Source organism: Wasmannia auropunctata, unplaced genomic scaffold, assembly GCF_000956235.1.
Source record: "Wasmannia auropunctata unplaced genomic scaffold, wasmannia.A_1.0 LD336050.1, whole genome shotgun sequence".
Classification (NCBI taxonomy): domain Eukaryota; kingdom Metazoa; phylum Arthropoda; class Insecta; order Hymenoptera; family Formicidae; genus Wasmannia; species Wasmannia auropunctata.
Genome location: NW_012026840.1, coordinates 975,907 through 989,976, shown reverse-complemented (window position 1 = coordinate 989,976; position 14,070 = coordinate 975,907). Strand labels below are relative to the sequence as shown.

General features: G+C 37.7%; 3 protein-coding genes across 5 annotated transcripts; 2 read left to right on the top strand and 1 right to left on the bottom strand.

Moving 5' to 3' along the window:
• The first annotated feature begins 553 nt into the window (after nt 1–553).
• On the top strand, nt 554–4,610 carry LOC105451555. 2 transcript variants are annotated; one of them, XM_011692076.1, is made up of 9 exons: nt 554–694; nt 2,190–2,293; nt 2,487–2,627; nt 2,737–2,897; nt 2,994–3,111; nt 3,228–3,545; nt 3,619–3,779; nt 3,885–4,011; nt 4,107–4,610. In XM_011692076.1, the coding sequence occupies exons 3-9, from the start codon at nt 2,619–2,621 to the stop codon at nt 4,407–4,409; spliced, it is 1,197 nt and encodes a 398-aa protein (XP_011690378.1). In that variant the 5' UTR covers nt 554–694; nt 2,190–2,293; nt 2,487–2,618; the 3' UTR covers nt 4,410–4,610. The 2 variants fall into 2 exon arrangements, with proteins under 2 accessions (XP_011690378.1, XP_011690379.1); XM_011692077.1 differs by lacking the exon at nt 554–694 and adding an exon at nt 1,495–1,770.
• A 10-nt stretch (nt 4,611–4,620) lies between these two features.
• On the bottom strand, nt 4,621–7,729 carry LOC105451554 (myb-like protein V). Of its 2 annotated transcripts, none has more exons than XM_011692074.1 (5): nt 7,507–7,729; nt 7,167–7,320; nt 6,870–7,049; nt 6,655–6,790; nt 4,621–6,573 (listed from the first exon to the last, which is right to left on the bottom strand). In XM_011692074.1, exons 2-5 carry the CDS (start codon nt 7,200–7,202, stop codon nt 4,862–4,864), a joined length of 2,064 nt encoding a protein of 687 aa, XP_011690376.1. In that variant the 5' UTR covers nt 7,203–7,320; nt 7,507–7,729; the 3' UTR covers nt 4,621–4,861. The 2 variants fall into 2 exon arrangements, with proteins under 2 accessions (XP_011690376.1, XP_011690377.1); XM_011692075.1 differs by having other exon boundaries at nt 7,636–7,729.
• A 3,867-nt stretch (nt 7,730–11,596) lies between these two features.
• On the top strand, nt 11,597–13,754 carry LOC105451553 (tubulin alpha-1 chain). The gene is made up of 3 exons (XM_011692073.1): nt 11,597–11,772; nt 12,213–12,435; nt 12,531–13,754. Exons 1-3 carry the CDS (start codon nt 11,770–11,772, stop codon nt 13,658–13,660), a joined length of 1,356 nt encoding a protein of 451 aa, XP_011690375.1. The 5' UTR covers nt 11,597–11,769; the 3' UTR covers nt 13,661–13,754.
• The last annotated feature ends 316 nt before the right edge of the window (nt 13,755–14,070 follow it).

Here is a 14,070-nt window from a genome sequence, read left to right as displayed (position 1 = left end):
ATGAGCAGATTATTCTACAAAACTTCTATACAAATTCTATAATAATTTCTAATTGGGGTTTTAAATTTCTTGCATCAATCTGTCTCTTCTTCGTGATAACGACGAAAGTGTATAAGATGTTGCACTGTTATCCTTAATAATAAAATTAGCTTTAAAACAATGTGTATTAAAAATTTTTTTGTAAATGTTGCACAAGCATTATATCAAAATCTATTAATAATGTATATTTCTCATTATATTGATTTCTCGTTTTGCCTAATTTATGTAATCGTGGAAAAGCAATGAAATCTTAAGAAAGATCCGGAGAACTGTGTGCATACACAATGGTATCAGAATATTATAGATACGCATTACAATCTCTCGAGATGAGAACAACGAGAAAGATCACTTAAACTTGTTCAAAAAGATTTAATTAAATGTGTAACTTCTTAAGCGCATTTCACAGAAATTACAGCGTAAATAACAATCTTATGTACAATCTATGACATCTGTATTATCGACAGCTTAACTGCAAGTAACCCTTGTTTCTTGATTTATATGTGAATTCAGTGTTTGCTAAGCTTTCATCCAGATAAGACGTTCCATTTACTGCTTTATAATAAAGTGTAAACTATTTCTAAGGTATAATTGGAGACAAAAATGGAGAATATTTCCATCCGTTTTTTATTTTGACGACGGAAAAATTATTAAAAAAGTACGTATATATTTTTACAACAAATTTCTTTTAAAATGCAATTAAGAAGTTTTTCTCAGAAAAATTAATTAAGTTCATTTTTTATGTTGTGAGCTGTACTGTCCTATCAGATTTTTAAAAACCTAACTTAATTATTTGCATGGAAAGAATAATTTTGCCCAAAAAAACCTTAAGTTTAGTTGGATAAAGATCTAAAAATAATTTTATAGAACTCCAAAATAATTATGTTAAAAAATCAAACTGGTTGCTACAATAGAATATCAAAATTTTTCGCAGCATTGCTCATCAATATTTCTGATATAATTATTTTCTGTATCCAGTTAAATTTTAGATTTTTCAGCAAAATCGTTCTGTCCGTGCAAATAATCCATTTTTTTGTATGATCATCGATCGGGGAACCCCACAATTAAAGATGATAAGGACATAATAAAAAAAAAGAAAGTTTTATAACGTTATCAAATCTCAATATGTAAAAAAACGCGTTATCTTGCCAATCGAATAACATAAGGTGTGGTATTAATTCAGTCTGATAATTTGTACAAAATTCCGATGCAAATTAGAAAAGATGATTTGCATCCAATCGGATAAATTTCGTTGTAAGACTTAATTGAATCGGATTTGCGATATTATAATTATATAATGTCGTCGATAATTTCGTTTTAAACGCAATAATGTAAAAATAATGTTTCCGCTCAACCTTTTGCAATGTGACAAATAACTGGAACGTGAGGACCGTTCTAATTATCTTATCTTAAGAGTCAGGGCAAGTGATAAAAATTATATACAAAATGACTTCAGACATATATATCTAATATGTACTCGCTCAAAGTTTCTTTTTGCGTGACGTTAATATAAGCGGTTCCACGAATAACTGTAAAAATTGTTATTACGACCCGAATGTTTATGTCTCATTATGCAGTCAGCCGAATAGTAGTTTTATGATTCAAGTAACTGAAAACGAATATATTTTGTTTACGGCATCGAATTATTAATCAGATACTCATCCGTCGAATTTCTCTCTTATCCTGAAACGAAATGTAATGTTGTCTTCGGCGAGACTTTCATAAAATTCAAAGGTAACTATTAATTTGCTGGAAAACGATTTAAATCGAGCAAAACTATCCAAATCCATCAATTTAAATTTCTAATATCAATTCTATAAAAAAATTTGAGACATATAGTCTTTTTATCATATTATATTATCAGATCAACTGTTTATCATTATTATCATTATTTATCATTATTATCTTAATGTGTTAATGAATATTAATAAGCAGCTAATTTATTTAATTACGGCAAAAAAAAGTTGAAGTTTCCAATAGAAAGCCGATGATTTAATTCTGTTGATAAATATATGTATAAATATATGATAAATTTTTTATTAAATTGATCAAGTTATATAATTAATTTAATATCCATTTTTAAGTTCGCTAATTTATTACTCTGCTTTTATTTATCGAGGCCACACTAATTACAAACTAATTACATTTTTCAGGATATATGTCACCTGAATATCCATTAGTGATTAGTCAAACAGTTATCCGAAAAACTTTCTTGGAACGCTAGTGGTATCATTTAGAAATCAGTATAACGCTCTAAGTACGTTTCGCTCCATAACTTTTTAAATAATGACCGAAAGAAAATTAAACATTATCCGTTTTGTAAGATAATTAAATTATATAATATATAAAATCTATATCTCAATAATTAGATCTCATAAAATCATGTCATTTTCAGTCGTTTTAAATTTTACAATAAATTTTTCATTACACAAACAAATATTTTCTTTTAGCATTAATATAAGATCGTGGAAAAAAAACGATTATTTATTATACTCTATCTTGTGCCGAAGAGTATCTTTGTAAACGATAAAAGGAAGAACAACTTCAAATTAAATATAACACATATAGGAATAAATATAAGAATGGATAATGTAGGTACTATCCATCATAATAATTCGAAAGTTGAAGTAATTTTATTAACATTCTTACTAATTTTATAAATTATATTTTAATCGTAGTAATCTAAATTTTCATGTGTAGATAATCGTGAACGTACCCATAGATATTCTTCTCAAAAAAGGGATGAACTACATTAAGCAGAACAAAAAATCTATAATTAAAATTCCTAATTTAACGAAACAAACATACAACATAAGACCTGGAATCACATGTTGTTTCGAAACAGATAATGCAATTCTTAAGTAAGCACAGTTATTTCATAATGCAATCGAGAAAATTAATATGTATTTTTTATATACAAGATTGAATTATCTACTTCAAGATAATTAACTTTTCAGAGATATTTCGACTCTGAAAAGGACGGAAGATATAATTATATCTAACATAGGACAAACATATACTATACAAGCTAGCTTTGGACTTCCCACGGCTAAGATTAAGTGTAATTATTATAAGGTATGGTCCATAAATTATTAAACATTAATGATTATAAAATATTGAGCATAAAAATATTTAACTTTTTTCAAAATTAATACTTGTCATAATACACTTAATACACTCTTAATACACAGCTTACAGTTAATGGCTTAACAGTTAGTGGCAATGTACTCGCAACTGTTGACGGATTAGCAATAGCGATAAAACTGGTTATTACTAATAATGAAACATGCTGGATAAATTTGGAGTACGTTAAAGTAACGGAATTTGGCAAAATCAATCTAGAAACGTCTGATTTAGCATCACTTAATGATTTAATATCCAGCCATTTGACTCAGTGGATAGAAAAAGAGTGGCAAGAGAAAATTCAAAAACAACTTCAAAATATCCATAAATATAAAGAATATGGATATAATACAGCTTGTACTATTTATCCTAACAATCCGAACACAGTAATTTCATTAACTTTTTTATTAACTTTATTAATTATATTTCATTTGTAGTAATCTAAATTTTCATGTGTAGATAAATATGAACGTACCCGTAGATATTCTTCTCAAAATAGGGATGAACTACATTAAGCAGAATAGAAAATCTATAATTGAAATTCCTAATTTAACGGAAAAAACATACTACTTAGGACTTGGAATCACATGTTATTACGACGCTTATAACGGAACCTTCGAGTAAGCACTGTTATTTCATATACATAATACAATCCAAAATTTAATGTATATTTTTTGTACAACAATATTGAATAATCTACTTCAGCAACATAATTAACTTTTTAGAGATATTTCGACTCTGAAAAGAATGGAAGATATAATTATATCTGACATAGATAACGAAGGACAAATGTATACCATAAAAGCTGGCTTTAGACTTCCTACAGCTAAACTTAAGTATAATTGCTATAAGGTAAGTTCATAGATTTTTAGATATTCATGATTACAAAATATTAAGCATAAAAACATTCAACTTTTTTCAAAATTAATATTCGTCCTAATACACAGCTTACAGTGCTTGGTTTCATCAAAATCAGTGGTGATGTAATTGTAACTATGGATGGATTAGCAATAGCGGTAAAACTATTCATAAACAATGAATGTACCCATAATATGTACCCATACACAATGGTACAGTACGTCCAAGTGACTTGTGCTCGCAAAATCAACATAAAAATAACTGGTTTAGGACCACTTAATACTTCCATTTCCAACCTAATCATTCAGAAGATTACAGAGTCGCAAGAGAAAATTATTAAAAAGATTGAAGATTACGTCAAGGATTTTATTACAGAACAATTAAACAATTAAAATGAATTTATTTGTATAAAGTAATGATGTTTGAAATATTTCCCTAAATTATAATTACACAAATCTTATAAATTAACACAATATTTCGTTAATTCAAATCTTCAATCTTTCAAATGCTTGTCGCATAAATCTGAAAAAATGTATATAGTATACGAATGTAAAGTATAATATTTTATGTACATTCAATTTTTATTCAATATAAATTCATCGTTATTATGCCAAGAATTTTATAAAATATCGACACCTTTTGCAAATATAAATAATGACTCTTATTATATTATAAGGCAAAGTTAATAGTAACTGTATAATAAACCAAAAATTTTATGTATCTAAACATTCTATTGTTCTCAAATATTTTATATAATATATATAGCAATATACATTTGTCCGTATAATTTTTGGAAAATGTCTATTTAAAAATGCACTTGTTAAATCAATAAAATTTTAATGGATTAATTAGGTTGTGTATCATTTCTTGTATCAACTATTTCTTCTGGTTTGGCAACATCTTCAGAAATTACAACTTTTTGTGCGTCATTATCTGTGCATTCTTGACGGGAAGAAATATTTGTATCTTGCTCTAAAATTTCTTTTGCTTCAATATCACTGTTAGAATTACTAACTGCAGGATTATCTTGCACAGTATTATTATTAATATTACTGGTACTATTACATTGTACTTGCGTGGTAGTATTAATGTTACTAATATTTGCATTTAATGCACGCTTCAAAGCCAAATATTCCTCCACCGATCCTGTTGGAGCCTTTTCAAACGTAACAGCTGTATCAGATGTCGATGGCTGTGCAGATAAATTTGAATTCGGCGATTTACTCAGCTTGGATAATCTCTGACGTTCCCTCAAACGTTTCCGAATCTCAGACTGTATCTTCGATTCTTTTATTACATTTTGAACGTCATCAGTCTGATAATAACGCGAGGCCCAAGTTTCCGTTGAGTTCGATTTTGGCAAAGTGGTTTCGAATACAGACTGTTCATTTTCTTGCTGAGAAGAGACGGTAATTTTATCTTGACTTTTATCGTCATCGCTGTTTACTATATCCATGACTTCACAGTAATCATCTAAATCAATATCATCTATATCTGTCGATCTCTCCTCTTCGACTTTGCTCTCTTCTCCTACTTTCTCTTTTATCTCATCTTCTTTCGCAACGATAATTTCGTTTCCTTCGTCAGAAGGGTTTATTTTCAATTTAACCTTAATAGGTTTATTATTTGACTTCTCAGAATCAGTGATATTAATCTGTTTTGATTCTGAAGAGTTTGTAATAGTAGAGGCAAGTTGTAATCTTTCACGTGACTTTTTCTTCGACTTTTTTCGCCGCTCGGCAACATTATTCGCAGAAATCGATATTGATAATATATTGTTTTTTATATCTACGTTCCTGTCGGGCATTATCACTTCGCTTGTATTAGTTAAATGTGTTCTACTTGCGGTATTTGTGTTACTATGTATCTCTATTATTTCTTGAGTTCCTTTTCTCTCCTTCGAATCTTGAGAGCTGGTTTTGATAGAATTTTCATCCGAATTGCTCGCGGATTTTCCAGCTTTCGACGCGCGATCGTTTTTCAACTCTTGATTTTCTTGCGCTTCTTCCCTGTCACTATCGCTAGACAATAACTCGACAACTGGAGCCGGTTGAGGAATTACTAAAACAACATCTTCGTCTTCGCCTTTACTACTTTGCTGAGAACCGATAATTCTTTCCAATTGCTTGCGACAGTCCTCCTTCGCTTTGTCATCTTGAGCTGTCCCAATTTTATTTTCCGTTGCTTGACTGTCATTTGTTTCCGACGGATTAACAAGAACTACATCTTCCTCTTTTCTTATCAAGGCTCTTATTGCGCGAGCCCGCATTTCTAGCTCTAATAAGTCTAATAAGCTGTCACCTTCTTTTCCCTTGCTATCTTTATCGTCTTCCTTTTTAATTTGAACATCTTCAGTTTTATCATTATTTTCGCTTTTAATGTTAGATTTTAATTTAACATTAGACGTATTTAACTTATTTTTCTTATTAACTTGTGCTTTTCCTTTAACTTTTGTTTTGTCCTTTTTTAACTTTCCTTTCCCACCGCTCTCCTTTTTGGACGTATCGTCATCGGTTAACCACTCCTCCGTATCAGAAATGATTTCTAATGAAGGTCCTATCCAGACAAAATATAAATGAGCAGATTATTCTACAAAACTTAAATTCTATGTCATAATACCCAGTATTATTTATATACCTGAATCATCAGAATATTCGCTTGTATCTGAGGATTCCAACATAGGTTTGTCATTTATTATAGATAATATTCGAGCTTTAGACATGCCATTTAACTCACTCCCACACCATTCCTCGAGTTCACTTAACTCCATTTGCTATATAAATTAAAAATAACGTATATTTACTTGAAAGAATTTTCAATTACTAGCTTAAGTATCTCACGCTGCGACTCACTTTAAGAGCCTGCGGTAGCATAAGACGAATCTTTTCCGGTTTGACAGATTTAAAAAGCTGTCGGGCTAATTCTTTACGATCAGATATATAATCCCTAATTGGTTTTAAATCTCTTGCATCAATCTCTTCGTCGTCTGATGATAATGACGAAGATGTGTAAGAAGACGCACTGCTATATCCCTAATACAATGAAATTAGCATTGAAACAATATGCACTAAGAATTTCTTTTGTAAAACTTTCCCAATTTAAAATAAGATAGTCTTTTTTTATAAATATCATTATCGATAAGTGACTACCTTGTTGTTGCCTATGCTGTTTTTACTCTTAGACATGTTTTGTTGTTTAAGAAATTATTCCTTCAATCTAAAAATCCTTCAATTTAAAATACCAATGAGCACCAAAATCAAAATTTAATTAACTTGCAAAACAATCCCTTTCAGATACTCTCATCTGAAAAATGTATGTAAGATTAATAGGTTAGACCTCTCACAATCCTGTTATATCAGTTTATATTTTGTGTCAAAAACAAAATACATGTTCACGTAGAAGGGAAACGAGAAAATAAAGTTACGTAGGCAGTTCTATAAAATGCAATTACAAGAAGCGAATTTAATAAAGAGAATGAATCAATGATACCTGCTTCTAGGTTAGGTTACTTTAGCCAATGTATCGACACGCAACTAATTGATCACGTTTCAGTAGTCACCATTCATGATTGTAAAAAATACTTCATTTACTCAACTACAACGTAATAGTACAGCTTACTTCTTGCAACAATTATAAAACATAATTCTCGTACTGTCGGCAATTTTTGCCTGCTCTTTGTTTACAACCGTGGCAGCGCGATTTAAGCGCGCCATCGCTCGGAGTACTCGGCAACGACAACGCCGCAATCCGATCAAGATTTATCGAAGGCGTCGTGCAGATGTCGCTAAATGTCACTAAACGCGTCTACGCTCATGCGAGAGAGCGTTCGCATTTTATGCAAGCGCACGAGATATCACTTTATCCTTGTTAAACCATTCAGTGGACAAGGATGAAAAGATGCATCATGAGTATCATGCATAAAACGGAACACATTCTCGGAGGCAATTTAAATTTATATATTAATTAATCCTACAGCCCGTCCATTTCAAGACAATAAATCTATGAAATGTTACATAATTATCCAGTCACGAATTACACCTAACCTGTAATATGGATTCATTAATCTCATCGTACGTAATTAATAATTGTTAATATAAATTAAACACATACCGATCGGCGCCGGCGATGTCCTGCCCGGTGAATCTGCCTCCCTGCAGCTGAAAAGACACATCATAAATGAGCGTCATGCATAACACGGAACACATTCTTGGAGACAATTTAAATTTATATATATTAATTAATTATCCTATAGCCCGTCCATTTCAAGACAATAAATCTACGAAATGTTACATAATTATTCAGTCACAAATTACACCTAACCTGTAATGGATTCATTAATCCATTATCTCATCGTAATTGTTAATATAAAAATACATACCGATCGCGGCGCCGGCGATGTCCTGCCCGGTGAATCTGCCTCCCTGCAGCTCTCTCGTCCTCGTCGCAAGTCCAGCTGCGCTGCATGCATCCATCCTCACGAGGCAACACTCGCGGAAACGCGACCGAGATACCGAAATAATTGTCACGACACCACAATCGCGATACTTTATTACATTCCCGAAACGAAACGATCGACGCTTATTGTAATAGCGTTCTCGCGTTACTCAAGTCCGACGATTCGCCGAGGAAACTCGCGATCGCGTCGACAACTTCACACCGACGCCGCGTCGCGCGGATACGACACGAGTCGAATTTAGCAGCCGATTGAATCGAGCGAGCCGTCCGAAAATGTACACTCGAGACCGTTAGCGACGTAACTGCGGACGCGTAAATTCCGCGACATGCAAACGCAATTATAAACGGTAGACACACATTACGTTGCACCTGAACGCGTTACTTAAATCAACTCGATCCATATCAACGTGAATCACGCGAATCGACGATCACAGCAATGATCGGCCGCGTCGCGTCGTTCGACGATGAGAAAATAGGCGGACTTGCAGAGAGATGATCGCCAATTATTATCATATTATAAATCATTCGCCGCCGCTTGTCAAGTATACATGCTATAGCTTTCCCGCGCGGCGTCCGTTCTCAAATTAATGAATAATCAGAATGCGCGACGCGAAATGCGCTCGAATTCGAATCTCTTTCAGGAAATATAATCGTCATCCGCCAAGCAAAAATCGCGACAAAACGTTAATCTATTTCGATGCCCTCCTCACCTCGATCTCCAGGAGAGATTCACGAGGTATTTTCCCCGCAATGAACGCCACGAGCGATTCGGCGCGTTCATTAATCGCGCGAATAACGAAAAAGCAATAATCAATCGCGTAGCTGACGCGTAATTCAATGATTCAAGAGAACGATGTATATTGATCTGATATCTGTAATATCGTCGTGATATACATACCGCGGCGCGTTGCGCGACGTAATAATATTTAACACACGGAGCGGCTCGCTCGGCTTGCCGGCTATCGGCGTTCAGCTCGAGCGTCGCGACGGAAATGATGAGATTGATGAGCGCGCCGCGCGCGGCGTTTCCACGCAAATATATGACGCGATGCAGCGCGCGATACGAAAGCAAGTATACAAGCGCCGCGCGCCAAGGAAATGTAACGTCGTTTACCCATTCGTTACTGGAAAAAAATAATTGTAATGGTAACAACGTCACAAGTAACGCGTTACTTGCCAACCCTGCAGTGAGAAAACGTTGCGAAAATTGAAAAATATATCTAATATATATGTAACTTTTCATTGTCGATAATAAAGTATGTACCATGTGGTATGTAGTGATCTGATGTCGGTAAAATGATCGTGTTTGTTATCCTCGGTGCAGCTAGAATAGTTGGTAATGTCATCGTTCTTCAATTATCCCTGTACTCATTTGACAGTTACGAAAGTTTGTCCTTTGGGGTCCCGGCCGTCTTTATCGTGAGACACGGTCGTGTCTCGGCGCTAAAGAGGTGTGCGTTGGACCGGACCGTACTGTCTCTTTACGCGAGCCGGTTTAATAATCCTCGTCGGTGATACATACATATATATATACATATATATGTATATATCACCGTAAATATATATATATGTATATATATATATTATATATTTTTTCCTATCTCGATACAATATTTTTGTTTTCTGCATGTGTCGCAATATTAATTATTATCTCCACCTACTTAAAATGTTTACCTACTTTCCTACTTGAAATATCCAATTAGAAGATTGCAAGGAAATTAATTAAATTGAAGACATCGCGTGTCGCAAAGCTATGAATACCAGTTCATGTATATGTTGCATACACCGATACACCAACATTATAGCCAATGTAATAGTAGCTTTCATCGACCATACATATCGTCATCTTTATTCCCTTTTACACATAAGCTAAAATCATACATCGTGCAAAAACGGAGCGCACTCTTGGAGACAATTTATATGCGATAAATAAGTAATTAATAGCAGTCTAGTATAGTATATATAACGTATAAGTGTATGTCTGGGATCGTAAGACACTGGCGAGATTTATTGCTAAAAGGAATTAAATCATCTAAAGCATATAAATTTTATTTTTGAAAGTTAGAACAAGTAGGTCATTCGTGACTTTCAGAGACACATTCTAGAAGATCCATTATTAATTAAATTATTATTAAAATTAATTATCTCAATCTGACGACTAAAATATATTTTATTGTTTTCCCTCGGAATTTCCTATATATTCTTTCGATAATTTATTTATATTTGAAAACTACGATAATGTCATCTGAGACATGAAATGAGATATACGTCTCTTAGCTATACCTCCTCGCCGATTTTCAGCTGAAATTCTCAGGCGAGCCGAGAAGTTATCCCAGCACGCGTGTAAGCAACATAATATAACTGTACTCATACATCATCAACAAACACCGACGGTCGTTAGAGGTCGGCGTGGCGTGCATTCGAGCGAGAACTCGAGGCAGAAATGGCGGAATTAGATCATGAAACGTTCGCATGACGCACTCTCCGCGAGATAACGAGACAACGAGAATTATCTAGATATTCTAGCCGCGAGGACGAGGTATAATTGCGGAATTATGCGGCGAAGGATCGATCCGCGCTCTCGCGCGAGGAGCTTGATCGGCGTCCCCAATAATCGTCCTGCCCTCGCGTCAGACGTGACTCCGTTCCGTGGGCGAGTTTCCGTTCTGCCAAAAAAAGAAATGACCCCGGGAGAGAAACGATTCGGCCGTGCCTCGGGAAAGACACGGCCCATATATGGTCCAATTGAGACGCGGAACGACCGTTTCACACCGTACCCCTGCCCTGCCCCTGGCAACAGAACGAAATGGGATGGGGGATTCCGTCCTAGTCCCGCCGGGGCCCCCCTTTCCCCCCGTCCCGTAATTCGGGATTCGATCGCGCGTGTTTCTCGAATTACCGAGTCGCGGAGAATCGTCTCCTCGACGGACGGGAGATAATTCGAACGAGCGTCGTCCTGCGTAAACGGACTACATCGTCGTCCCCGCGCGCGGTGGAGTAACGGCGATCGGGCGTGATGAGTGCTGCGGTCCTGTGGCGCGGCCGGCCAATCGTCGCGCGGCACGGCGTCACCGCCGGCCAATCGGCGCGCGCTGGAACGGTCGATTCCAGCGGGTATAAATTGCGCGCAGTAGGCGCCGCTCGCCCAACAGTCGTCCCTTGCTGGTCGCCGATCACACGTCGCGTAGTTGTTAGAAGCTCCATTACTTGCTTTTGCCAACTATATCGATCGCCCCGTGTGGTGACCATCTCCAGCTCCGTTTTCTAAAGAGGACAAGGAACAGCCCGTGATACAAAATGGTGAGTCGCCAATGAATTTATCGAGTTTTTGGCCCTCGCGATCAATCGACGCGCGTGTCGGCGGCATCGCCCATTCTCCGCATTCAACGACACGCGACGGCCATTTTGTAACGGTTAAACGCCGGCCGGTTTGCTAAATTTAGATCGCATCGCCCCGCCCGGCCCGGCCTTTGTCCGATAATGCGAATATTCCGTGTCGTCGCGTGTCCGATCAATTCTCCGCAAATTTCTGCTGCTCGAAGAAACAATTATATATGTGTTGGCGTCCCCCGTGGCGCAACGTCTGAATATTCAAATTTTCCGTGAGCGTTGAAAAGCCATTGACCTCGATGAGCTGTCCCGGAAAATCAATAGGGACGCTTCGCACTCGGTGAGCGTCGATATATTGTCGCCAAGGTACGACGACGCTGATGCACGTCCGTTTGATTCGTTTTTTTTAGCGTGAGTGTATCTCAATCCACGTTGGACAAGCCGGCGTTCAGATTGGTAATGCCTGCTGGGAGCTGTACTGCCTGGAACATGGAATCCAGCCGGACGGTCAGATGCCGTCCGACAAGACTATCGGAGGTGGAGACGACAGCTTCAACACCTTCTTCAGCGAGACTGGTGCCGGCAAACACGTGCCCAGGGCCGTCTTTATTGATCTGGAACCAACTGTAGTCGGTACGTGTGCTTTGTCCCCTCTACGTGTGACACTCTGTCTGACATTTGACGCTTGATAAATTTTACTTATATTTTTAATCGTGTTGCGCTTGCAGATGAGGTTCGCACTGGAACTTATCGCCAGCTCTTCCACCCGGAACAACTGATCACCGGCAAGGAGGACGCTGCGAACAACTATGCCCGCGGTCACTACACGATCGGCAAGGAGATCGTCGACCTCGTGCTGGACCGCATTCGCAAACTCGCCGATCAGTGCACCGGTCTGCAGGGTTTCCTCATCTTCCACTCGTTCGGCGGCGGCACCGGTTCGGGTTTCACGTCCCTGTTGATGGAGCGTTTGTCCGTTGACTACGGCAAGAAGTCGAAACTCGAGTTCGCCATTTATCCCGCACCACAGGTCTCCACCGCCGTGGTCGAGCCGTACAACTCCATCCTGACGACGCACACCACTCTCGAGCATTCCGACTGCGCGTTCATGGTCGACAACGAGGCGATCTACGACATTTGCCGCCGCAACCTGGACATCGAGAGGCCGACCTATACGAATCTGAATCGCCTGATCGGCCAGATTGTGTCGTCCATCACGGCCTCGCTGCGATTCGACGGTGCCCTGAACGTCGATCTGACGGAGTTCCAGACCAACTTGGTGCCCTACCCGAGAATCCACTTCCCCCTGGTGACGTACGCGCCCGTTATCTCGGCCGAGAAGGCCTACCACGAGCAGCTCTCCGTTTCGGAGATCACGAACGCCTGCTTCGAGCCGGCGAATCAGATGGTCAAGTGCGACCCGCGTCACGGGAAGTACATGGCCTGCTGCATGCTCTATCGTGGCGACGTCGTACCCAAGGACGTCAACGCGGCAATCGCTACCATCAAGACGAAACGCACGATTCAGTTCGTCGACTGGTGCCCGACCGGTTTCAAAGTCGGCATCAACTATCAGCCACCGACCGTCGTACCTGGCGGCGACCTCGCTAAAGTCCAGCGCGCCGTCTGCATGTTGTCCAACACCACTGCCATCGCGGAGGCCTGGGCCCGTTTGGATCACAAGTTCGATCTGATGTACGCCAAGCGTGCATTCGTGCACTGGTACGTCGGCGAGGGTATGGAGGAGGGAGAGTTCTCCGAGGCGCGCGAGGATCTTGCCGCGCTCGAGAAGGATTACGAGGAGGTCGGAATGGATTCCGCGGAAGGCGAGGGCGAGGAGGGCGCCGAGGAGTACTAAGATGCGATTCAAGTCGCTCGCCCTTTTGTCGCAAGGCTTTGAAATATCTTCATGTGTTTTGAAATAAAGTAACTGAATCCATTTGCAACACAAATTTTCGTCTAATCGATACATCCACCTCTCTGTCCTAAATCATGATTGAGTAAATTTATTTAGATAACTATCGACTGCGCTAAAAATCAATCTGCAGCTTTCAACGTTTCGAGAAAACTAATTTTTTTTACACGATTTGTACATGTCATAATTAATATAACTTGCATAAAAAAGTTTATCTCGAACTTTATCTCTAAAAGTTTCGAGATATTACATATGTTGAATCTCTTATTCAAAAGATAAAATACTCTTGTCTTTCACAAATAAAATATAACCTTTTATATATAAAGAGGAAATGATAATTGAATATGATACTG

Excerpts from the sequence above, each read along its gene's own strand:
- LOC105451555 (XM_011692076.1), top strand. Across the intron at positions 3,112-3,227 it reads TTAAGTGTAATTATTATAAG|CTTACAGTTAATGGCTTAAC; the intron begins GTATGGTCCATA and ends CTTAATACACAG. Across the intron at positions 4,012-4,106 it reads TTAAGTATAATTGCTATAAG|CTTACAGTGCTTGGTTTCAT; the intron begins GTAAGTTCATAG and ends CCTAATACACAG.
- LOC105451554 (XM_011692074.1), bottom strand. The coding sequence starts at position 7,202 with ATGTCTAAGAGTAAAAACAGCATAGGCAACAACAAG. Across the intron at positions 7,050-7,166 it reads ACAGCATAGGCAACAACAAG|GGATATAGCAGTGCGTCTTC; the intron begins GTAGTCACTTAT and ends TCATTGTATTAG. Across the intron at positions 6,791-6,869 it reads TGCTACCGCAGGCTCTTAAA|CAAATGGAGTTAAGTGAACT; the intron begins GTGAGTCGCAGC and ends TAATTTATATAG.
- LOC105451553 (XM_011692073.1), top strand. Across the intron at positions 12,436-12,530 it reads TCTGGAACCAACTGTAGTCG|ATGAGGTTCGCACTGGAACT; the intron begins GTACGTGTGCTT and ends TTGCGCTTGCAG.